At 39.3% G+C, this 25451-nt stretch overlaps 1 protein-coding gene across 2 annotated transcripts in view; it reads right to left on the bottom strand.

The window, feature by feature from the left end:
* Nucleotides 1-2509: 2509 nt before the first annotated feature.
* CTNNB1 (catenin beta 1) overlaps nt 2510-25451 on the bottom strand; it is a 40614-nt gene continuing 17672 nt past the window's right edge. Inside the window, exons 2-16 of one of the 2 annotated variants that reach the window (XM_004368416.2) lie at nt 17065-17125; nt 16406-16633; nt 15960-16213; nt 15599-15837; nt 15313-15514; nt 13791-13935; nt 10108-10211; nt 9692-10030; nt 9252-9410; nt 6968-7087; nt 6169-6319; nt 5960-6081; nt 4446-4506; nt 3158-3378; nt 2510-2852 (exon numbers count right to left, since the gene is read on the bottom strand). In XM_004368416.2, coding sequence (XP_004368473.1) covers nt 3170-3378; nt 4446-4506; nt 5960-6081; nt 6169-6319; nt 6968-7087; nt 9252-9410; nt 9692-10030; nt 10108-10211; nt 13791-13935; nt 15313-15514; nt 15599-15837; nt 15960-16213; nt 16406-16633; nt 17065-17077 — 2346 coding nt within the window. In that variant the 5' untranslated portion in view covers nt 17078-17125 and the 3' untranslated portion in view covers nt 2510-2852; nt 3158-3169. The remainder of the gene's footprint in view (nt 2853-3157; nt 3379-4445; nt 4507-5959; nt 6082-6168; nt 6320-6967; nt 7088-9251; nt 9411-9691; nt 10031-10107; nt 10212-13790; nt 13936-15312; nt 15515-15598; nt 15838-15959; nt 16214-16405; nt 16634-17064; nt 17126-25451) is intronic. The other variant, XM_004368417.2, reaches the window with a different exon arrangement.

The following is a 25451-nucleotide window of genomic DNA, read 5'->3' as shown; positions in this document are numbered from 1 at the left end:
AGTTTTTAAATGTTGCATTAAAATACTGATTGCAGTTTTCTGACACTTCATCCCTAAATTTTGTGTCCTACCCAAGTGCCTCACCCGAGTCTAGGCCCTGCTGTTCCACTGCTGCCTTCTGAGTGAGTTCCTCATGGAGTTGCTGGGGAATGTATGTGTAGTTGCCCACTCCAAGAACACCAAAGCTTCATTTGATATAATTGCAATTTTTAATTTCTGCTAACCTGGTGGGTGTGTAATGGCTCACTGGGATATTATATACATTTGCCACTGAACTCAAGCACCATTTTGTTTCTCGACCATTTCAATTTCTCCTTCTGTGAAATGCAGATTGTCTCTTATCCATTTACAAAAATGTTTTCTTGTGGATGTACAGTAGTAGCTCTCCATATATTCTATTTCTCAGTCTTCTGTCAGTTACATGTGTTCCCTTTATGGATTACCTATTTAGTTAGTGGTGGTCTTCATTTTGATAAATTTGACTATGTTAAGCTTTTCCTTCAGTTGTCTTTCAATTGGAACTGGTTTTTGTGTATGGTATATAGTGGGATCCAGTTTCAGTTTTATCTAAATAACCACCCAACCGTTCTATACTTTTACTGAAAAGTCCCTCCCTTTTCCCAGTGACCTGCAATGCTACCTCTCAAGTAGGTCTACACGTGCCTAGGTCTTACTCTGTTTCATTGATCCATATTTCCATTCCCATGCCAGTAAGTGTTACCTACTCTAGCTTTACAGGTAGGTCTTGACATCTGGTAGAGCACATCTTCTCTTATCCTTCGCAAGTGTCTTGGCCCTTCATATTTCCAAGTAAGTTTCAGAATCACCTTGATGAATTGGATTAACTTTCGTATTAAGCTTTTAAGTGGAAAGTCAAGAATATGATTTTAGTCAAAGTTACGAAAATGTTTCATAGTGTTAAAAGGTTATTTAAATGAAAAATCCTGCTGCAGTTCTTTGTTAAAAACTGAACTCACTACAGATCCTTGCTTGTTAACCTATACCAATAGCCCTAGCTTGTTAACATTGCCTGGTTCTGTCTGTCATGTACTGGCAGCAGAATGTGAGACTTATCACCTCACTAGGTACACGAACAGTTTCTTATCCAATTACATTTTAAACCACATACAGTGAAGAATTTTTGTGAAGCAGGCGGCCATCAAAAAAGATCCTCCCCAAATGAAGCTGATTTTCAGCAAAAGAGCTGCATGCATGTTTATCCAATAGTATCTTCGTAAAATAAAGACAGTAAATTAGAAAAAGTTCTCCCTAAAAACAAAACTTTCACTCTTTCTTTCAAAAACCAAAACACAAGTAAGTCTTAACAGGTCTACTGATCCTGCCGTTAAGAGTGAACTAAGCTTGTCAGCCCTACCACCATGATGACAGGATCATCTGGCAGATAACGTGGAAGGCGGCCCCCTTCTGATACTGTGTTCAGATGATGTGGTTTAAGTGTCCATTCTAATTGTCATTTCAAAGTCGAGTTGGAGGAATTCCCCTTTTCTGAATGAGTCACACACTTGTGTCAAGACGCTTGAAGTTTAAATCCAGGTAGTTAATTTGTCATTATTTTAATGGAACAAAACTATCTAAAAGGGCTTGGTGTGGGGATACCTATTTGGCTTTGTTTTACTCTTTTTTTTTTTTTTAGCTCTATGTAGCCCAAACATAAGTACCCCAGATGCCTTTAAAGTGAGGCGCCCTTTGGTCATTTCTTTGGTCATTTGAGCACACAGGCTAAAGAAGTCTTGGCCACAGACTCTAAACCCAAACCAAACCAGATGCTGTTGTGATTCAAGCAGCTCAGAGTCCTGCAACTGGAGATTATGGATTCTGTCTCCTTCTCACACAGACCCTGAATGGATCACAATGGTCAAGGTCAAAAACCTGTTATCATCTGCCAGGTTTCTTTAGCACTTGGCCCTGGGTTAAATCACACCAATCATCCAACCTAGAGGCAGGGGACCTCCCTATCATTACAACTTAAAATTATTTCACTATGTTTATTTTCCTTAGGATGAAGTTCAATGGAATAAACTTGATACCCTCACAAACAATATAATCACAAGAAAAAAAGGTGACACAATCAAATGAATTAAAAGTTTAATCCTGAACCATTTTTATAACTGCATTTTCTCTTGAAGCATCGTATCACAGCAGGTTACAACAACTTTGGGATAAAAGGCAACTGTCCAAAACAGGGTTCCAAATAACACCTCTTACTGACCCCGACCCATACATATCCCAAATAAAGTTTTTGATCAAAAACATGAAATAGATCCACCTGCTTATTTTAAGCATATTAAAAAGGAAACTAATTGGACCATTTCTATTTGTCTATTTTATACAAAAAAAAGGCTACACAATGTTACACTTTATTCAGATTACAATTAGAGTGATTATGAATTAGTGTTCTACACCATTAATCAATTCTTAAAAATCAGAAATTGCTGTAGCAGTATTCACTATAACTTAACACTACAAGAGACTTAAAAAACTAAGTTACTGCAAAAAAAAAAAAAAAAATTAAAAAGCTACTTCAAAGCAAGCAAAGTCAGTACCATTACAGATATTTAAAAAAAAAAATTTTAACAAGCAAGGCTAGGGTTTGATAAATTCCATCCTGTGATCCATTCTTGTGCATTCTTCACTTCTTGAGTCACTCCCAAAATCCATTTGTATTGTTACTCCTCGACCAAAAAGGACCAGAACAAAAAGTTTACTTCAATTGTTCCCATAGGAAACTCAGCTTGGTTAGTGTGTCAGGCACTTTCTGAGATACCAGCCCACCCCTCGAGCCCTCTCAGCAACTCTACAGGCCAATCACAATGCAAGTTCAGACAATACAGCTGTATAAAGAGAGAAAGGCTGCTATTAATGTTTAAAACAGCAAATGTTACTCATTTGAGTATTAAGTTGCAAAAGCTGTGGCAAAAAAACATTAAAATCAATAACTTTCACACATGACCATTTAACAACAAGAAATCTGAGAACATTCCAATGTTCCAAGACATCTCCTGTCAAAGTATGTATCTGTTTTTGTGGCAGATTTACAAATAGGCCTAAACCACTCCCACCCTACCAACCAAGTCTTTCTGAAGGTCTGTAGGCAGAGTAAAAGTATTTTACCCAACTGGCTTTTTTAACTTCTTACCTAAAGGAGGATTTACAGGTCAGTATCAAACCAGGCCAGCTGATTGCTGTCGCCTGGAGGCAGCCCATCCATGAGGTCCTGGGCATGCCCCAGATCTGGCAGCCCATCAACTGGATAGTCAGCACCAGGGTGGTGGCCACCCATCTCATGCTCCATCATGGGGTCCATACCCAAGGCATCCTGGCCGTATCCACCAGAGTGGAAAGAACGGTAGCTGGGATCTAGAAAAAGCCAGGGGTAGCAACAAAATGGGAAAGGGAAGGGGAGAGGAGAAACAGACATACAGGTTAACACAGTTGGGGGTATCCAAGAGCAGCAAACTTGGCACAAACTACTGTTTTCTAGCTTCATTAATGTCCAGCTTTCTTCAGCCAAGCAAATTCAGTACCAAGCCTCACAACAGCCAGGCCACCCATGAGGCTACACAGACAAAGCATGCTTCCGCCGGAGGCAGACCGGCAGGTTCTAGTCACTCCATCAGTTTACTCCTGTATGTTCTGCATCTACCCCGGTGGAGACACAAGGTTCCTGAGGAGCAGCAATCTACTGTGTGCCTGACCACCTAGGCATCAAAAAGCCATGGGCAGGAGATCCAGCGAATAACAAAGAGATCTGGTAGATGTAATCTATCTGCTGAAAAGCCCAGATGATACCCACAAAAGTAATAAGAAAACTCAAGACACTGTTTCCAATGAAACCTTCACATGTTTCCTCTTAAGGGTTGACTTATTAACTTATCTATCAAAGTAAGAAGCCTATGAGCTTTAAGTAGTTCACTAATTAGGTAAAGCCAGATTAGATTATATAAATTTAAATATGGAGTGTTATTAGCCATTAGTGGTCTACCCCATCCTCCATCACCCAAATTTGAATTAACTTTTCAGAAAATTACCCACGGCAACACAACTACATAAATACGCACTCCAGATCTGAGGTTGGGGATAGGAGTTCCCATACTCTCACCTCCCTGGGTAGACTGTAAACAGGTATTATGGGTTCTCTGACCAAAAACCAAAGACAAAGCCAAGCATCGTGCACTGCAAAGGTCCAGAAGCAGTAACATGTATTTTGCTGGTGTGATCCTGTTGCATGCTCAGTGTATGGCTCTGAATTCCCTATGCTCCGTTAAAGATAATGTCGCTGACTCTGGAATTAACAAAGAACTAGCTTTAATGGCAACCACTACTTTCCTGCCAACTGGTTTCCCAGATGAACAAACTGGCTCTTTTGATAAAGCTTTAGAATTTTAGCTTGATCTGGTGTTAACTGAGAAATACGAGACACGTACCATCCTGGCGATATCCAAGGGGTTCTCCCTGGGCACCAATATCAAGTCCAAGGTCAGCAGTCTAGAGAAATGGGAAGGCAAGGAAGAAAACACCAAAATGAAAATCCTCCAAGTATACTCTCTAATATTTTTTTAAACATACTGACTTTCAAATTGCGAATATTAAAATTATTCACTGTTCTTTCAGCAAATATGTACTAAGCACCTACTATGTGCCAGGTGGTAGACACACAACAGCAAATAGGGAAAAGTGCTGCCCCCAACAGCTGACATTCTAGTGGGAGGAGACAAGAGCAGAAGAGCAGCTGTGTGACTGAAGCAGAGTCAATGAAGGAAGCAGGAGGGTATGGGGTGAAGCAGTGAGGGGCAGCATGCAAGGCCTGGTAGGTCACTGGGTGAGTTGATAACCAAACACTGCCATCTCCTCTGAACACCGGTACTCAAATCCACCCACCCAAAGAAGGAAATGCAGTAAGGGTTTTATAAAACCAAGCTTATTCAATCTAAAGACCTGAAGGGTTTTGATTAGAAGAGACAATCTGGTTTACGTTTAAACAAAATCACTCCAGCAACTATGCTGAGAAGACTGGTAGGGGGAGGTGGTAGGGAAACAAGACGATCACTTAAAAGGTAATTGTGGCTGGAACAAGATGGATGCAGCAGAGGTGTTGAGAAGATGGTCAGATCTAAGGTAGAGCCAACAGGAGTTGATGACAGACAGGATGTGTTATGGGAAGGAAAGAACAGTCAAGGATGGACTCCAAGAGTTTTAGCCTCATCAGCTAACAACAAAGTTGCCATTAACTTTGAAGGAGGAACAGGTTTAGGGAAGGGGCTGGGTGGGGAAAGTTCAGAGCTCAAGTCTGAACATGTTAGTAAGATGCCTATGAAAAACCCAACTAACAAATTACTGTTTGGCAATTTGCCCCCCAACCCAAAATAATATACAGGATCTCTTTCCATTCATTCAGCAAATATAATCCACTGAGTGAGTTAAAGAAACTTTAAGGGTTGCTCTAATTCTATTAGAAACTGTTTGAATGAAGACCTCTGTATATATCACTCTGGGTGAACACTGAGGACAAATTCTTACTAGAAATTCCAAGGAGAAAAACAGATGACTAGCTGAGCATTTAAAAAAAAAAAAAAAAAAATTAATAAATTGACCTGCAAGATGGCACTGCTACTTTACGCTCGGACAGTAAGACTGCCTCTCCTCTTTCCTTACACACTTTTGAAAAATCTTCAATCTGATACACGTTTTCATCTATGTCCCTTATGATTCTAATGTTAAGCAACACAACTGTCTGTGATGACCCTGAACAGGCTGTTTGAAGCCTGTAGTTCGTCTGTCCAACAGCAGTTGCTGAGTTGCTGGATAGCATAAAGAAAGAACATTCAAGCCAAGGACAGTCACTGCGAATGCATGTGTGCAGTGTTTTGAGGGAAGAGAATGAAAAGATGCCTTACCTGCTCCAAAAAAACTACTAAATAAAGGTGTTCACACTGCCTACCTCATTCCAAGCCATCGGCTCCGTTCTGAAGAGAGAACTGGTCAGCTCAACTGAAAGCCGTTTCTTGTAATCCTGTGGCTTGTCCTCAGACATTCGGAACAAAACAGCAGCTGCGTATGTTGCTGGGAGAGGAGAGGGAAAAAAACCCTTGAGAAGCCAAGGCTTCGCTGTGCATACCCACTAAAGGCTTTGGTTCCTTTCCTACTTACCCACACCTTCATTCCTAGAGTGAAGCAATTCTGTCAGAGGAGCTGTGGCTCCCTCAGCTTCAATAGCTTCTGCAGCCTCCTTGTCCTGAGCTAGTTCACAGAGGACCCCTGCAGCTACTCTTTGGATATTTTCAATGGGAGAATAAAGCAGCTAAGGAGAAAACACACAAACAAAACCTAATTAAATCTAAAGTTAAAACATGGCAGGCACCCCACTGGGGTGCAAACTGTCCTAATTCTGAGTGTAACTGGCATTTGCACTGTTCATATTAAATCAGAATGTCTGAATTTATGTCCTAGTGTGTTTAATGCTCTGGAGCAGTGGTTTTCTAGAATATTTGTAGCTATGAACCTTTCTTCAGAGACAATTTTAACTGAGATAAGATCTGGAAAACCCGGAGTTGGTTGAGGGCCTGTGCCCCAGCAGCCCAGGCCAGCTCACCTCCCTCCAACACTGAATACTCTCAAAAAATGGGGTGTAAGAGTCTCCTCCCTCTTCATGAGGCGCTAGTCCTAAAGTTTCTCCCTTTACTGCCCAAGAAAAATGGAGATCTCTCATAAAAAAATTAACTATTCAACTTAAAGGAAACCACATACTGAGATACTATTTTTTATACTGTGGCAGGGGACTTGGGCAGGGTTGCTATCTTCTTAAAAAGTAACAGCGATAATAGATGAAACATTAAATGCTTGTTGCCCCTATTTTGGTCCCCAATTTTCTGAAATTCTGCTGACCACTAAAATCCTGAAATTTTACTGACACATAAAATCTACAACACCTCACTTAAAATCAACATACCTGCACAAACAATGGAATGGTATTTAGTCCTCTGATTACAATTCGGTTGTGAACATCCCGAGCCAGGATGTGAAGGGCTCCAGTACAACCTTCAACTATTTCTTCCATGCGGACTCCCTCCTACCAAAGGAAACATGATTAACAAATGAGGAATTCTCCTCTCTAAAGTTTATAAACTTGACAGGCTTTCCATTCTGACTAGCGGTCACTACTAAAGTTATTCACATTATATATCCAAAAACACACTGTCATCCAGTTGATTCCGATTCATGGCAACCCGTATGTTACAAAGTAGAACTTCCCCATAGGGTTTTCTTGGCTATAATCTTTATGGAAGCAGATCACCAGGCCTTTCTTCTGTGGTGCTGGCAGGTGAGTATGAACTGCCAACCTTTACGTGAGCAGTCAAGTGCACACCATTTGTGCCATTCAGGTCCTTTAGATACCCAAAGCTCCTCATCATTCGTAATTACTTAAGGAATAAAACAGGATTCCATCAAGGTGAACGTTACAGACTGAATTGTATCTCCCTCAAAATTATGTTTAAGTCCTAACCCCCAAACCGTACCTGTGAATGTGACCTTGCTTGAGGAAACGATACCTTCTGAGTGGTGTCTTATGAAAGGGGAGGACAGAGAGAGAGAGACACAGGGAGAAGACACCATGTACGACAGAGGCAGGTGCATCTATAAGCAGCCAACACACACCAAGGATTTCCAGCAGTCTCCAGAAATGAGGAGAAGCATGGAACAGTTCTTCTAAGGCCCTCAGACGGAATCAACGTGGCTGATACTCTGATTTGCACATCTAACCTCCAGAATGAGAAAATACATTTCTGTTCTTTAAAGCCCCCCCCTTGTGGTATTTTGGTTCAGCAGCCCTGTGAAGCTAGACAGAGTATGTCACTGATGGGTGCCTCATGGCGGCACTAATTCCAAGCAGCACCCCTTTCTCCATACATAGTGCTGTGTCAGAAGCAGCTTTGATATACTTCTGAACCCCAAAGGCAACTTTCTTAGTGACGTTCCAACCATTCTGGGTAAAAGGCATATAAAAAAAAGATACAGAGAGATGGGAAGTGATGTTCAGACTATATTTTTCTTTCATACACCTCCTTAATTTTTGTATATCTACATGACTTTATTGAAAATTTTTCCAAGTTTTATCACCAATTGCTAAAATTGTACTGAGCTGCCAGCAGAAAAGCAACAAATACCTTCTGATAAATGCTTCCCTGACTATTCAACTGATGGCCTGTACAGCAGAAAGAAGTTGGCTTTTGCAAAGTGTCAGTCCCATCTGCTTCCTCTATTTCTGGGTTTCTAAGTTTTAAAAATGGTTATGATTCTGCTATTTTTAGCAGTTTTTGTAAACAACTTCATTTTATGAGGACACAAAAACTCCTTTCTTCCTAGAAGAAATTTTAAAATAAAAAGTACCCTCTGCACTGTATTAAGCCACCCCATGGAGACAGGCCAATACCAAACATAATGAACGGAGAAAACCAAAGCCCCTAATGTGGGTGCATACCCATAACAACTAACAATGTGGACTCCCAAAAATCTCTTCTGGTAAGGCCTGTCCTTGTTTTCTTAAGTAACCTAATTACATAAGAGGGAACTCTTTGAAGGTCTGAGTCCTAAAATAATTTCTGAGGATTCAAAAGTGTCTTTATATTTCTTGTATTCCTATTATGTTCATACAGTTATATTCATGTACATTTATAATGAAGCTAGTTTCAAGACTCAGCTCTACGCTGAGAATATTAAGGGTAAAGATATGCTACTACTTATTCTTGACATTTGTTACATATTTTTAGGTTCATGACAATAGTTTAACCTCTCCAGGAAGAAACAGTCAAAAGGCATGGTAAGTATTTATAGGCAAAACTCATGCTGGAGTGGGGGATGGTATCTGAAGTCAGCCAGACTTGGGTTGAAAAGATGGCTCTGCTACTTCCTAAGGAGGTAAATCGCTGTATGGATTCAGTGAGACCACTGTATGAAGTGCCTAACCACACAGCAGTTAATCATACCCCACACTCCCTTTGCAAGACTGACCACGCAAAGGACATGGCCAAGGACCTGAACCCCATTTCACTAGGCACCACATTATTTCATATCTTCTCTGCAACCACAGAAAGGACCATCAGTTTTGTCAGTCATAAGCAACTTATCAGAAGGTGGCGGGGAGGGAAAGAAAGCTAGTGATCAAAAAAGGTGAGGATCCTATGATTTACGCATTTCTTTTAAATAGCCAGGAGTCACTATTAAGATCTGCCTACCACAAACTGCTGCTGTGTTCCACCCATGGACGTGCGGCGCTGGGTGTCCTGATGTGCTCGAACCAGCAACTGAACTAATCGTGGAATGGCACCCTGCTCACGCAAAGGTGCGTGATTTGCTGGACAAAGGGCAAGGTTTCGAATCAGTCCAACAGTAGCCTACAGATAAAAAGGAAGAATAAAGAATGAATTGGCATACAGCTTCACAAATCACCGTGTTAGCCTCAAACTCTCGCCACGCTAAATCCATTAGTATCAACTGAAAACAGCACTGACTGCACACCCACTCTGGAACCCCACGTCCCCACCCCAGCCACACTTCACATTTACTAAAGACTACAACTCCTATTTATCAGTCTCTTGTATCTAGACCACCATCCAACAGGCAGAGCTAGAGATGGTTCATTTTTAGTTCTGCACATTCTACCTCGACTATTTACCTTTATCAGAGGCCAATGGGATGGTGGATGTAGGAGTTTAACCACAACTGGTAGTCCATAGTGAAGACGAACAGCATTCTGAGCCATCTCTGCTTCCTGGTGTCGGCTGGTCAGATGACGAAGAGCACAGATGGCAGGCTCAGTGATGTCCTCTCTGTCACCAGCACGAAGGACAGTACGCACAAGAGCCTCAATACCTCCCACTTGGCACACCATCATCTTGTTCTTATAATTATTGCAAGTGAGGTTAGAAAGAATTCCAGCTGCACAAGTGACCACATTTATATCGTCTGAACCCAGAAGCTGAACAAGAGTCCCAAGAAGACCTTCCATTCCTTCCTATGGAGATAAAAATAGATGCTTGGTACATTCTCATCTCCACTCATCACAAAGGCACCAATTTATTCAGAATTTACCTGTTTAGTTGCAGCATCTGAAAGATTCCTAAGAGTCCAAAGACAGTTCTGAACAAGACGTTGACTTGGATCTGTCAGGTGAAGTCCTAAAGCTTGCATTCCACCTAGAAAATGTAAAAAGGATCTAAGACAATGACTGTTAGCTAAAAGTTCCTGACTATCAGCCTGAATGTCTTCTCTAGTCTTAGAAGGCATCCCTCTTTATTTCCAAAGTTAACCCCCTCCACCTAAGTACTTTATTTCCTCTCATTTTCTAGGCTCTTGCTCAGTTTCCCTTCCTTTTCCAGTTCACCTCACTAGTGACTTCTGTTAAACATCTACTGCTTCCCCCTATGAGGAAAAAGCCTTCATTCATCTCCAGTAATATTCCTGTTACTTATTTTCTTTCAACCATTCAATCATTTCAAGAAATATTTTGAGTGCCAGACCCTGTTCTAGAGTTGGAGATACACCAGTGAGCAAAATTTTCAGAAATCCCTACCCTCGTGGAACTTATTGTCTAGTTGGAGAAGAAAGAAAATAAACAAATATACAATTAATAAACTAAAGTATATAGCAGTACGGTCAGATGGTGTTCAGTGCTATGGAGAAAAACAACAGAGGAAAAGGGAAGGAAGCTGCAGTTTTAAGTAGAGTAATTAGATCACCTCAATGTGAAGGTGACATCTCAACAAAGACCCAAAGAAGCTGGTAGACTCCTGGAGTAAGAATGGTCCAGAAAGAAGGCACTGGAACACTTGTTGCCAAGGACTGGAAAAAATACAGTCACTGACTCTGAAGTTTCACAACTTTCCATCACTGAGGACCCTAATAAGGAACATTAAGAGGATAAATGGAAGCCTAATTCCTCACACACTAGCTTAACTTCAACCATCTCTTTCCAACTCAACTCACTTCTGAATGCAGAGTGCTTTTCCTTGTCTACTTGTTTATCCTTCAGCTTTGTTTTATTTCCGCAAACTAGGTGTCCTTTACTTGCTATAATTCTCATGGCACCCTGCACTTTTCCTTTATAGCATTCATCACAACTATAATTAAATCTACCTCCCCAACTAGACAGGGATTGTGTCTATTTGGCTCCTTCCTCATAGTAGCTCCAGCTACTAAAGGAGTGACTTGCACAAGGTTGATGCTCAGTCAAGATTTGTTAAATGATTAGGGATTCCTCTTCACCTTCTCTCCCTCAGAGCTCATACTCCCTCCCTCTACTGTAACTGTTAACTCTAAGAGAATGGATTTAATCCCAGGTACCCATCAGAATGGTCTGTAGAGACTTAAAACACACACACACACATTTGATTCAGCAGGTCTAGGGTAAGAGCCACCTGCAGATGACTCTGTAGCACTACCTCCAACCTGCTCCTCTTACCCTACATAGCAAGAGAGTAACTCCCAAATCTCCAGCCCTGACTTTCCTGACATCCCAGTATGATACAGTTCCAGCAATCTACTGACCTTTTGGTCACTTCTAATTGGTCAGCTACTTAAATACTCTTGTTCCAAAAAGTAACACTCCTTTCTGACAGCTGCATTTTATCCTCATGGCACCAATGTTCTCCCCACCACAAAACCTCAACCATTTTTGATCACTCCTTTAGCTCCATATATCATTACAGTCCATGGATTCTTTCAGTAAGTTTCAAACATTCATCCTTTGCTGTCTATTTCTAACTCTGAATTATTTCATGCCTAGATGGCTGTAACATATCTCATGGCCTGGTCTGCTGACCTTTGGTCATTCACACTGTATCTATAAAATGCTAATATTAATATCCCAAACAATCACTGTGGTGCTGTGTCACTGCTCAACAACCATCAATAGCCTCTCATTACCTATAAAATAAAGAATTTAGCCTTTAACATAACCTTGAGGAACCCTTTAGAATTTGGAGCCCACCTAGCTTTCCAGACTGATCTCAGTATTCTGTATCTATGGTTCCAAAGCTGGCTGCGTATATGAATAAACTCCATGAATAAAGTCTCACTGAGACATCAGAAGTTCTTAATGATATAGTCCCACTTAGCTCATTAATGTCATCCTGGAGGACCATTCACCCTATCACTAAGTGCTTGTTACACAGACCTTCTCTTCGGCACCTGGAACTCCACAATCTCTTTCCTACCTCCAGGACACAGCACAGGATGTTTCTTTCCTCTGACCAGAAGGCATTTTACCTCCATTTCTCAGAGACAGGTTCTCGGCTCATCCTCCAGTCTCCATTTAACATCCCTTTCTCAGGGAAGCCCCTTCCCTCTCCATCTAATTAGCCAAATACTTTCCCTTCATTAATTCTGTATCACTATCAGGTGGTGTTTCTCTCATAATACTCATTCCAATTTGTAACTACCCATCTTTTTGTGTATTTTTGTGACCCTCACCAGACTGTAAAAACAAGCACAGGGACCACATCTGTTTTTGCTATCCACTGTATACCCATGTGCCTATTACAGTGCTTGAAACATTAGGTGCTAAAGATTTTCAGAACAAATGAACATCAGAATAATCTTGGGACTTTCTTAAAGATTCCCAGGACTATAGTCCCATACATTTCCAGCTACCTAGAGCTTCTTGTCACTTCAATTAGTAGGCTGGTTACATTAATTACCTTGATACAAAAATTAACATTCCAGGGATTCTGATTAAATAAATTTACAATGGTGCCCAGGAACCTGTATTTTTAAAAAGGAAGTGCCCCCAGATACTTCTGGAATAGCCAGCAGAATTTGCATCCCCCTGTTCTATATGATGCTTCCATAAAGGTTACAGCCTTGGAAACCCTATAGGGCAGTTTTACTCTGTCCCAAAGGGTCGCTATGAGTCAGAATCAACTCGATGGCAACAGGTTTGTGGGGTGGTTCTGTATGAACCCAGCTACATTTGTCTATCTCCAAGCCTACTGTTCCACTGTTAGCAGTCACCCTGGGCAATCATAACCACCACCCCTATAAATTCTCAAGTAAAATTACTCTCAACACATTGGAAAAACAGGTGTTACCAATCCTACAATTTACTCCCAACATTTTCTTCTATCAACTGCCTTTATATTTTTCCTCTTCCAGTTTTGGTTTGAAGCTTGGTTTTAGAGTCCAGGCAGATGCTGTTAACTGGGTTATTAAAAGGAGAAAGGATGCTGGGAAGATGAGATTAACATCCATTCCTTTCCTCTGCCACCAACATACACGACAATATAAACTACCATATACAAGTTGTTTCATTAAAAATACTAAGAGAAAAAAAGTTTTTCATATTAGGCCACTGGTTCATTGAGACTATAGAAAATCAGTGCAAAACAATGCTCATGAGTACCCACTAACAAATCAAGAAATCACTTTGCCATGTACAACTATAATTTGCCATAACGTAATTTCACCTACGTATTCACAGGTTTGTTAGCAAAGTAACTACTGGGGGAGCCCAAAATAAAAAACAAATTTGATCAAGCAAAGGATTAGCCGTCATTTCAATGGGTAGTAAGAACTCTGCTTGAATTAGTCTTTAATAGCACCAATGTAAGTGGCAAACAGAACTTACATTTATCTGAATATGATCTTGGCTGCAAACTGATTAGAACCACTTACTTTCAGCCTGCTGAAGTCAAGATTACCTTCTCTTAGGAAAGATAATCTAATTAGAACTGTAGATACTGTACATGGGAGGTCTCAGAATAGACATATATACTTACCAGCTTCTACAATAGCCGGCTTATTACTAGAGCAGACAGACAGCACCTTCAATACTCTGCTTGTGGTCCACAGTAGCTTCTCGTAAGTGTAGGTCCTCATTATATTTACTAAAGCTTGGGGTCCACCGCTAGCCAGAATGATCAGCTAGAAAGACATTTATATATATGTTAATCATGGAATCCTTATCAAATGCTTGAGAAAAGCCTTATTTTCTCAATCAACCTACTTTATTATAATTTCAGCCAGCCTGCTATTGAGTCAAAGGTATTCCTGTACCCCATTACCTAAACCCCCTACACGAGGGCCTTATCCCCTCCTTCTACAGCATTTCACTCAAATTCTGATATCCCAGTTCTCCCAAAAATACATCTAGTCTGGCTAAATTCCCTTCTCCCCACACTGATCGTAGCCAAAAAAAAAAAAAAAAAAAAAATTAATGCTGGTAAACAATAGTAATGCCCAAATACAAAAGTTAGATCAAAACAGATTTGTTGAAAATTTGAAGCAGAAGGGGTACTTAAAACTCTGGATTACTTGGCTCTTTGCTTTTCCTAATCATAACCACCTTAAAAAGAGATACCATAAAACAGTCATTCGCTCTTGCCCTCACTTTCTTACATATTCCACACATCCTTATCCTGCCCCAATTTTCTAAAAACAAACCTCATCGCTTCATGCCTCTGCTGAAAAGTCTTTGATTGCTTCCCATTACTGTTACTAAAAGGTCCAAAATCCTCAACATGAGAACTCCTGCAGGATCCGTCCTGCCTATCTCAACAAAACAAAAAACCAAACCCGTCGCCATCAAGTTGATTCCAACTTACAGTGATCCCACGTTACAAAAGCAGAACTGCTCCATAGGGTTTTGTCAGCTGTAATCTTTACAGAAACAGACTGCCAGGCCTTTCTTCCATGACACCGTTGGCTGGGTTTGAACTGCCAACCTTTACGTTAGTAGTCAAGTGCAAACTGTCTGTGCCACCCTGGGACCTATCTCAACAGGTTCCATCAAACCTTTCCTCCTCCTTACTCTGTATATTTCTTAAATTCCCCAAACTTGCCATGCTCCTCCCTCTTTAGGGCTTTCAAAGATGCTGTTTCCTTTCCTGACCTTCACCTAGTCAATCCATTCTTATCTTTGAGAGCTGAGCTCAACTGTCGCTTCCTCCAAGAGGCCACCCTAAACCCTCAAAACAGGCTCTGGTTCATTTGTTATATGCTTCCACAGCACTTCTACATCCTCCTACCACATGAATTAAATAAAGTTATTAGGGTTATTATTTCAATGTCTATCTCCCACCCATGAATGAAAGCCTTAAGAGAAGCTTGCTTACTGTATCCCTACTGCCTAGTACAATGCTAGAAAAGACACCGAATATTTAAAGGGCTAGAGATGTCCAACTTTTTTAAAATACATACCAAGTGTAAGGCATACTATGAATTTGCAACAGTCCATGGAATACCATGATACTGTAGATTTCCAATGCTACATGACATTAAAAATATATGCATTCTTTTTACCTTGCTTTCTTGATTGCCATAAGCCAAAATCTGAAGGCAGTCTGTTGTAATAGCCAAGAACTTAACATTCGTTTTGTTGAGCAAGGCAACCATTTTCTGCAGCCCACCAGCTAAACGCACTGCCATTTTAGCTCCTTCTTGATGTAATAAAAGGTTGTGGAGAGTTGTAATGGCATAAAACAATACAGAATCCACTGGTGAACTGTTAAAAAGAAAAAAGCCTAATCAGAATACTGTGATCACACTCTTCTACTTAGCTTCAGGCATTCTGACTATCTTCTCTTACCCAAGCATCTTCACCAGGGCAGGAATGCCTCCAGATTTAAAGATGGCCAACAAGCCCTCACGGTGATGGGAAAGGTTGTGCAACGTCCCAGCAGTACACCGAGCTGTTTCCACATCGTTTGTATTCTGCATGGTACGTACAATAGCAGACACCATCTGAGGAGAACGCATGATGGCGTGTCTGGAAGCTTCCTTTTTAGAAAGCTGATGGACCATAACTGCAGCCTTGTTAACCACCACCTATAATTGAGAAATTAGAGGCATCATTAGTTTTCAAATACCAGTATTAGGTAGACCTTTTGAGACTACTCCCTTGACAGTTTCCTTCAAGCAGATGTAAAGTTAGCCATATCATTGTTTACCTGGTCCTCATCATTTAGCAATTTTGTCAGTTCAGGGATTGCACGTGTGGCAAGTTCTGCATCATCTTGATAGTTAATCAAATTTACAACTGCATGTTTCAGCATCTGTGATGGTTCAGCCAAACGCTGGACATTAGTTGGATGAGCGGCATCAAACTGCGTAGATGGGATCTGCATACCCTCATCTAACGTCTCTGGGAACATAGCAGCTCGTACCCTCTGAGCTCGAGTCATCGCATACTGTCCATCAATATCTGGAAAAGGTAAATCCAATGCTCACTATCCACAGTTCACATTTACCTGAATGCTTGCTATACTAAGTGGTAAGGGTGACAATACAATCACTCCCTTTTCTTCACCATACCATATTAAGCTATTACACACTTTTTTTAAGAGCAATTCTCAAAATCACACTTTGACTTTCAGTAAGGCAGTAATACTCTTACCAGCTACTTGTTCTTGAGTGAAGGACTGAGAAAACCCCTGTTCCCACTCGTACAGGACTTGGGTGGTATCCACATCCTCTTCCTCAGGATTGCCTTTACCACTCAGAGAAGGAGCCGTGGTAGTGGCACCAGAATGGATTCCAGAGTCCAGGTAAGACTGCTGCTGCCAGTGACTAACAGCAGCTTTTCTGTCTGGCTCCATGGCCATGTCCAACTCCATCAAATCAGCTGTAAAAAGCAAACAGCATAAGCTTTACTATCATGGAAATGTTATGTTAATTTTTAAAAATCTGTGATATGGCCCATTGAGATATTTTTAGAAACAGTCAAATCTGAAAGATAGCCAAGAACAGAATGATAGCCAGGATTAGCTCAGTGATGAAATATCCATATCTTTAGGGTACCACCTAACAGTTACTCACTGAATCAGTGGAAGAATGGTACTGCATCCAGGCTCCAGAAACAGTCATCCAGACTAGATTCCTGCTGGTGGCTTGTTTGCTATTTCACCAAGCCATTAGGAGTAGTGAGCAGAAAATGGAGCAAAAGGTAGCCTGACAAGTAAGCAGGAGAGAGGAAAGCAGGGGGATCTGAGCCAGACTGGGTAATGGCAACGAAGCAGAGCCCCAATTAAGTAACCAAAGACTTATGACACAAACCTTGGGTAGCCATTGTCCACACAGGATTTTCAAAATCGTTGGATAGTATGCTTCAGATACCCTAAAAAAGTTAATCAAAAGCCATTAGGATTTCAACTGAGTTTGATTTTAATACTCATAAGTTACTGGGATAGCATGCTAAACTCATGGACTATGCCCACAAATAAAAGCTTAAAATTCTCTTTTACCATGTGATCTGTTGAAATACAGACCTCATGGTCTTCTCTAGACATTGAAACCACCGCTCCATTACTGGTGAACTTCTAAGTGAAAATTCCTCTTAAGAAAACATCTCTTTTTAGGAGAAATATACATTACAAATATTTAGAATGTCAAAAAGCATCATTACTGCAGATAATGAAAAAATTACTGACAGTGATAAAAAAGCATAAGAGCTCTAATGAAGAAAAGCCAGGGAGCTGGGGGAAAACCACTCAAAATCAGCTGCTCCTTGAGCTCCTACAGGCCCCTTCCTTTTTAACCTTTCTCACTGTAAATTCATAGATTCTCTTTGGATTGGAGAAGTCCACTGAGACTTAAAAAATACAATATTTTATTAAAGGGGTCAGCTGCTTTCTTTTCTGATATAGTACAATGCCATCCAAAATACCTTCATAAAGCAATAGATTTTGGTATGTAGGCCAGAACAGAAGATTTTAGATTTTTACTAAGAAGAAAAATTATTTTTGAAATTAAAGTTTACAAAACTCCACCACACCCTGCCAATCATTAAGGGGGAAAGCTAAGGAAAAACCCAATAAGCACCAAGCAAGATAAAAGGGGTAGGGAGGATGCTTAACAATTACGATGTACTAAATATTCCAAAGGAGCCCTGGTGACAGAGTGATTAAGCGCTTAGCTGCTAACTGAAAGGCTGGCAGTTGGAACCTACTACTGCTCCGTGGGAGAAAGATTGGCAGTCAGCTTCCACAAAGGTTACAGCCTTGGAGGCAAAGTCAAAGGAGCTTCCTAGACATATCCAAACACCTCGAGGGACCGAGTTACTGGGGCTGAGGGCTGGGGAGACCATGATCTTAGCGGACATCTATGTCAACTGGTGTTAACACAGTTCATAAAGAAAATATTCTACATGCTACTTTGGTGAACAGCATCTGGGGTCTTAAAAGCTTTTGAGCAGCCATCTAAGGTGCATCTATTGGTCCCATCCTGTTCGGAACAAAGGAGAATGAAGAAAACCAAAGACACAAGGAAAATATTAGTCCAAAGGACTAACAGACCATACGAACCAGTCTCCACCACCTTGAGCTCAAAAGAACTAGACAGTGTCCGGCTACCACCACCTACCACTCTGACAGGGATTACAATAGAGGTTCTCAAACAGAGCAGGAGAAAAATGTAGAACAAAAATTCAAATTCACACACAAAAAGACCAGACTTACTGGTGTGACAGAGACTGGAGGAACCCCCAGGATTATGGCCCCCGGGGCACCCTTCTAACTCAGAACTGAAACCACTCCCAAAATTCACCTTTCAGCCAAAGATTAGACAGGCCTATAAAACAAATAACACATGTGAGGAACATGATTCTTAGTTCAATCAAGTATATGAGACCAAATAAGCAATACCTGCCCAAAAGCAAAGACAAGAAGGCAGGAAGGTACAGGAAAACTGAATGGATGGAAACAGGGAACTCGAGGTGAACAGGGGGAGAGTGCTGACACAACCTGGGGACTGCGACCAATGTCACAAAACAATCTGTATATAAACTTTTGAAGGAGAAACTAATTTGCTCTGTAAACTTTCACCTAAAGCATGATAAAATTAAATAAGTATGATTACAGTCCTGGTTGCTATGGGTAGGAATCGACTCAACAGCAGTGGGGTAAACAGTCCAAGACACAAGTGATCACTAATTACAAACTACATCAAAATGCTTTGTGTCCTGCCAGCTTTACCACACCAAGTGCTGCTCTGACAAAGAAAGGTGTGCTGGTGGATAACCAACTTCTCATACTGTTTCACACCCAGTCTAATAAGGTGGTGGATGCCTTTTTACCCTCCTTTCATTTTTTTATTTCTTTTTGCTATTTAAACATACACTCTTTTCCAATTATAACATTCTATTGTCTTCCCCGTCTATAAAGTAATGTATGTTTAGTATAAATTTTTTTGTTGTTTTCATAACGTAAGTCTACCACACAGATAATGATGACATTTTGATATATTTGGTATTGTCAAACTTAATGTATTTTTAATATAAAAATATAAAAATCAATTCCTTGTATAGACCTTTATAAAATATTTTTATCGTCTATACTGTATCATATATTATACAATCATTTAATCATATCTCTCATTCTTGGTTAGTTTGTCCTTCCTAATTTTGTTTGGTATGCAAACAATGCTACTATAAACATCTCTACACAAAAAATACCCTTAATTTCTTCTATCACCTTTCTACCTTAAGATAGTTTCCTAGAAGTAGAACTACTGAGTTAAAGGGTAAAATACAAAGCTCCAAAATACTGATGGGAGTATAAATTGATATAATTTTCAAAGAAGACATTGTATGAATGGAATCAGCATCAACTGTTACCTTGGACAACTTTTAATAGGTATGTCCATTCACCCATTTATAGGTCTATTTAATTATTTTGTAGTACTCCATTTTATTACCCATTGCCATCAAGTCAATTCCAACTCATAGTGACCCTACAGGACAGAACAGAACTGCCCTATAGGGTTCCAAGGCTGCAAATCTTTATGGAAGCAGACTGCCACATCTTTCTCCCATGGAGCAGCTGGTGGGTTCGAACCACCAACCCTTTAGTTAGTAGCCGAGTGCTGTAACCACTGAGCAGTCAGGGCTCCTTTTGGTCAGTAACACAATCCTAAAATAATCGTACCTTGCAGAAAAAAAAAGTTTTAAAACAATCTTCCATTCTATCTCCAAGAACAAATTACTAAAAAAAAAAGCAGTTTTTCTCCAGCTTAGGTTAACATATGCAATCAAAAGATCAATTATTGTAAAACACAACTATTTCAAAGTACATATAAACAGGTTTACATACAGTGCAGAGACACACTTCTGTAATTTCTTTAATATAATTTTGTAGCACTTAAATTAAGTTAAAAAACAAAACAATGCCACATATTGTTTATGAATTAAAAGTATACAAAGAATACACACTGCCTTCTTGGGGAGAGGGGAAGGGAACAGAATGAGAAATAGTGTAAAGATGGTTTCAACTCTTTAGCGGTTTATTTTAAAAAAAAATCAAATATAGCAAAACTCTATCTGGTAATCTAAGTAGTAAGTACATGAGTGTTACATTACTCTATATACTTTTCATAGCAAAAATAACAATGAAACAAAAATATCAGCTGTATATCAGCATTTCAGATAAAATCATTTAAACTCCAAATGTTATTTGAAAATATAAGATTATCTTTGTACTTCAATCCTTTAAAACAATTCAAATGGAGTAACTCAAAAAGGCTGTCGGTATTAACCTTACTCATCTAGCTCAAGTCTCAAATACGAGGATAAAATATTTCCATCTCTTTCAACAGGCTTTAGGTCTATTTTGAGGGGGCAGTAGTGGTTCAGTGGTAGAATTCTTGCCTTCCATGCGGGAGAGCTGGGTTCAACTGCTGGCTAAATGCACCTCAAAGCACAGTCACTACCTGTCTGTCAGTGGGGGCTTGTGTGCTGCTATGATTCTGAACAGGTTTCACCAGAGCTTCCAAACTAAGGCGAACTAGGATGAAAGACCTGGCGATCTACTTCCAACATATCAGCCAATGAAAACCCTATGTATCACAATGGTCCTATCCTGTTGTGCATGAGGTGGCAACGAGTCAGGGGCAGACTAAACAGCAGCTAACAAATGAAGGCTAAAGACTGCAGCTGTATGGGAAGATCCATTATAACTAGCAACAGAAAATCTTGTTTCTCTTCACAAAATGAAAACTGGCTAAATAATTTTAAACTGAGGACATCAGTTAACATTCTAGACACAAATACCCACTTAAAATAGATTTTATAGTCTAACAAGACTAAACAGAAAACAATTCAGTTTAAATTTTAATAAAAGTGGCCATTAAAATTATATGCAAAAACTATTTTTCTCTATACAAATAGACGAGTTAGAAAAGCACAATCACAAAAAGATTTCATTCATAATAACCACAGTAAAAACAAGTAACACATTTCTGAGGTACATACAAGATTAAATAGAGACATATGTCTTGTTCTTGACTAAAAAAAATCTGTATTATAAAGGATGTCAGTTTCCCCCAAATTTGTTTAAAAATTCAATGTATTTCCAATAAAATTCTCAGATTTCTTTAGGATTGGAAAATATTCTCAAATTCAAAACTTCTGAAATAACTATGAGCAGAAATCAGTTCTACTAGATATTAAAATATATATCAAGTGCTACAGCAATTAAAGTATTATGTTATTGGGATAGGAATGGATAAAATACTACAGAAATCAGAATACCCACATATAATGTGGTAATTTAATAATTGAGAAAGGTGACGTTTCAATTAGTGGGAGAAAGCTGGATTACTTAATAAACAGTATTAGGAGAAATTAAGTTTGTGTGTGTGTGTCCTAGTTTATCATTTTAAAAACTGGCTTGTCATTCTAAAAAATTGTTTCCATCCTTACTTCACTACATCAGAATTAAACCCACAATGATCAAGTATAAAGTATTTACATGTAAAAAATAAATGAGATGATAAAATATGAGTGATATACAGAAATAAAATTGTGCTAAAAAGCCTAGAATAAACATCATCTGAAACTCTGAAACCAAAAAGGAAAAGACTGATTATTTAGTGATGTGTCTGCATATAATTCTAAAATCCTGGGCAAAAACAAACCACCATATATGAAGTCATTTAAAAATGGCATACTGGACACAAGACATGTGAAACACGATTAATGGATAACATCCATAATACATAAGGAGCCCTGGTGGCACAATCGTTAAGTGCTCAGCTGCTAACCATAAGGTTGGTGGTTTGAACCCACCTAGCCACTCCGCAGGAGCTGGTGATCTGCTGAAAACGCTATGGGGCAGTTGTACTCTGTCACATGGGGTTGCTGTAAGTCAAAATCAACTCAACGGCACCTAACAACAATACTGCAGAAAAATTATGAAAAGACAAGAATAAGCATTTAAAAGGAGAAATAGGAAGTGGGCAAGGCAATAAATATACACAAAAGATGTTCAAACATTTACTTTTTACTTATATTGGCAAAGATTTTAAAGATTGATAATACCTACTGCTGCTAAGGATATGGTTAAACTGGCAGAAACTTTTTGGAGGTTAAGTTGGCACTATCCATTAAACGTAACTGTAAATAACCCTTGACTTAAGAATTCCATTTTTATAATAAAAATGCATTCTGCAGGAATATTCACAGAAGCATGCCAAGAGGTCTGTACAGTGAAACATTCATAGAGAAAAAGCTGGAAATTACCCAAATGCCCATCAACAAGGGACTGGATAAAAAATAATTTATCCTTTAAATGGAATGTATATTTATCCATTGAACAAATATTTTAAGCATCTTTTATGTTCTTGGCACTGCAGTAAACAAAAGTCAGAGAGTTAAGGTCACACATCTAGTGAAGCTTATATTCTGTTAGGGGTTAAGCAATAAAAACAACATAGAGTGAGAAGTGCTATGAAGCAAATAATGGAGGAGAGAAGAAAGAGACTCCTGGGGGAGGAGAGGTATTTTAGATAAGACTGGTGTTCAGGGAATGCCTCTCTGAGGAGGGGATATTTGAATAAGGAGGAGCCAGCCAGGTAAAGACGGGGCAGAGCATTCCAGGCAGACAGAACAAGTGCCAAGGAAGGAACGAGCTTAGTGTGGAGTGGTTAAGGTACTAAAAGGTGACCAGTGTAACTAGAATGCAGGGAACCATGCAAAGAGAGGGGTGGGAATCAGAGATCAATAAGGGCACTGGGAAACCACTGCAGTAACATGATCTGTGATTTAGGCTTTTAAAACTTCACTCTTGCAGCAATACGGGAAAGAAGACTGTCAGGGCAAAAGCAAAGCAGGGAGACCAGTCAGAAAGCTACTGGCTACTACAGTCATCCAGATGGACTACTACTATCAGTCATTACAAAGAATTAAAAAGGTCTATGTAAAGAAAATGTTCAGCAAGTATCAAGTATGCAAAGCAAGCTGCAGAACCAAAAGTATAGATGAACACATTATTATTAGAAACGGTTTGTCCAAGAAAATCTTTTCTATCTTTTAGCCCCATTATGTGAGCCAAAACTCATACAGAGCATTAAGGAAATGTTCCTAAGCATAAAAGCTAAGTGAATTACAAAATGAACTTTCTGAAAAAGAAACACGGTAACTACTAAGCCAACCACAAGTACCTCCAGGCAAAACCAAACTGCCTTAAACAAACAAACAAAAAAAGGTGACAAATCCTCTGGAAAAATAACCAGTTTTCTGAAACAAGGAAATTGAACTTGTTGCTAATTATTTAATATTAAGGCAAATCAATTAAATGTCCTGTTTTAGTAATTAAATAAATACTTTCATTCATTCCTCGTTCTTATTTTATTAAACTGGCAATATTCTAAGAAACAACTGTATTACAAAGTAATGATTAAGTCATTTACATTATCTTAAATATCTTCTACAGCATAATTTTAGGATATTGCCTTGTGATAGCAGCTAAATATCTAATTTTGCCCTTGGCATACTTAACAAGGTAACATAATTAAATTCCTAACAAGTTCAGTTCTGAGCCTGATATGGTATCTTACTGAATCTCTCTAGCAACTTCATAGAGGTCATTCCCCCAGTTATCAGATGACAAAACTGACTATCAGCAGTTAATACAAGAACATAGCTAATAAATTGCTCAGTTAATACTCAGATACAGCTCTGTTTTAACCCTGAGGCATATGCCCTTTCAATCAAATCAGATTCCCCATCCCAAAGTTACAATTAATATTTAACATTTAATGCTGCAAAAAATAGATGAGTTAGCAATTTTAGATAAAGGTATCATGTGTACTGCTAAAGAACTACATTCTCTAAGGAGTCCCTGAGGGCTACAAATAGTTAATGTGTTCAGCTGCTAACCAAAAGGTTGGAGGTTAGAGTCTACCCAGAGGTGCCTCAGAAGAAAGGCCTGGTGACCTATGTCCAAAAAATTAACCTTTGAAAACTCTATGGGGTACAGTTCAACTCTGACACACATGGGGTCTCCATGAGTTGGAATCAACTCCATGGCAACAGCTGATAGCACTGTTGACAAGAAAATGTAGAATTTCCAAACATGAGTTTATCATGCAAAAGAAATGGGAGAATCTATTTCTAAAAAGTTTCTACATGTAAATCTCTACATTCAGGCTACAGGCAGAAATAATGACAGGGATTTGATGAGCTACAGAAGTGTATTGTTTTATACCCCATAATGCTAACCTTCCTCTCTTTTCCACTTGTTACAAGAGTTTGCCTTCCCCACCACAGCAGCACATTGAGAGAGCTTAATGAATGAGCTCGTGAGGGCTGGGACTGTACCTTTAGTTCCTCACTGCTTCCAAAACGGTTAACAAAAATTAAGCTCTGAAATATTTGATGGACTCAATGATTGTGCCAATAAAAAATAAAATGTTCAAAAGGTGGACAGTACAAATAAAATGTAATACAGAGGCTTAGAGAGGAAACAACAATTATCTATAACCTAAAAGACTTCTTAAATGTCTTCAAGGACATGAAGGATTCATTTATGAGAACGTGTATCATCTGGAACATGAGTAAGCAAATTTTTCTGTAAAGAGCCAAACAGTAAATATTTTAGGCTTTGTGGATCATAAGCTGTCACAACTACACAACTCTGCTGTTGTAGTGCAAAAGCAGCCACAGACAACATGTACACGAACAAGTGCGGCTCTATACCACTAACATTTGTAACTGAAATTTTGGGCACTGAAACTTGAACTTCATATAATTTTCAGATGTCACAAAATATTTTTTTTCTGCCATTTAAAAATGTAAAAATCATTCTTAGTTCATGGGCCATATGAAAATGGGTAGTGAGCAGTAGTTTGCCAACCCCTGACCTATTTATTACATACATTCACCAAGAACAAACCAAAGGCAAATGAGTTTACTTTGACTAAAGTACATTAAGCCTAAATGTGAAGAGCCGTAACAGAAAGGGTTTTTAAGTGGGTTAATAAGAGGTTAATGAAAAAAGGTCATAGAGTTGTTTTTTTTTTTTTTTGGCACAGGTAACTTCAAAAACAGGTTGTGTGAAAAACACGGACAAACCTGACCAAATGATAAATGAAAACCACACCAAGACCATTTATTTGGGAAAAATTTTTTTTAGACTATTAAGACCAGGTACATATTAAACCAGAATTCA

This window comes from Trichechus manatus, unplaced genomic scaffold (genome assembly GCF_000243295.1).
Source record: "Trichechus manatus latirostris isolate Lorelei unplaced genomic scaffold, TriManLat1.0 scaffold00001, whole genome shotgun sequence".
NCBI classification, from domain to species: domain Eukaryota; kingdom Metazoa; phylum Chordata; class Mammalia; order Sirenia; family Trichechidae; genus Trichechus; species Trichechus manatus.
This window is presented reverse-complemented; position numbering and strand designations above follow the sequence as displayed.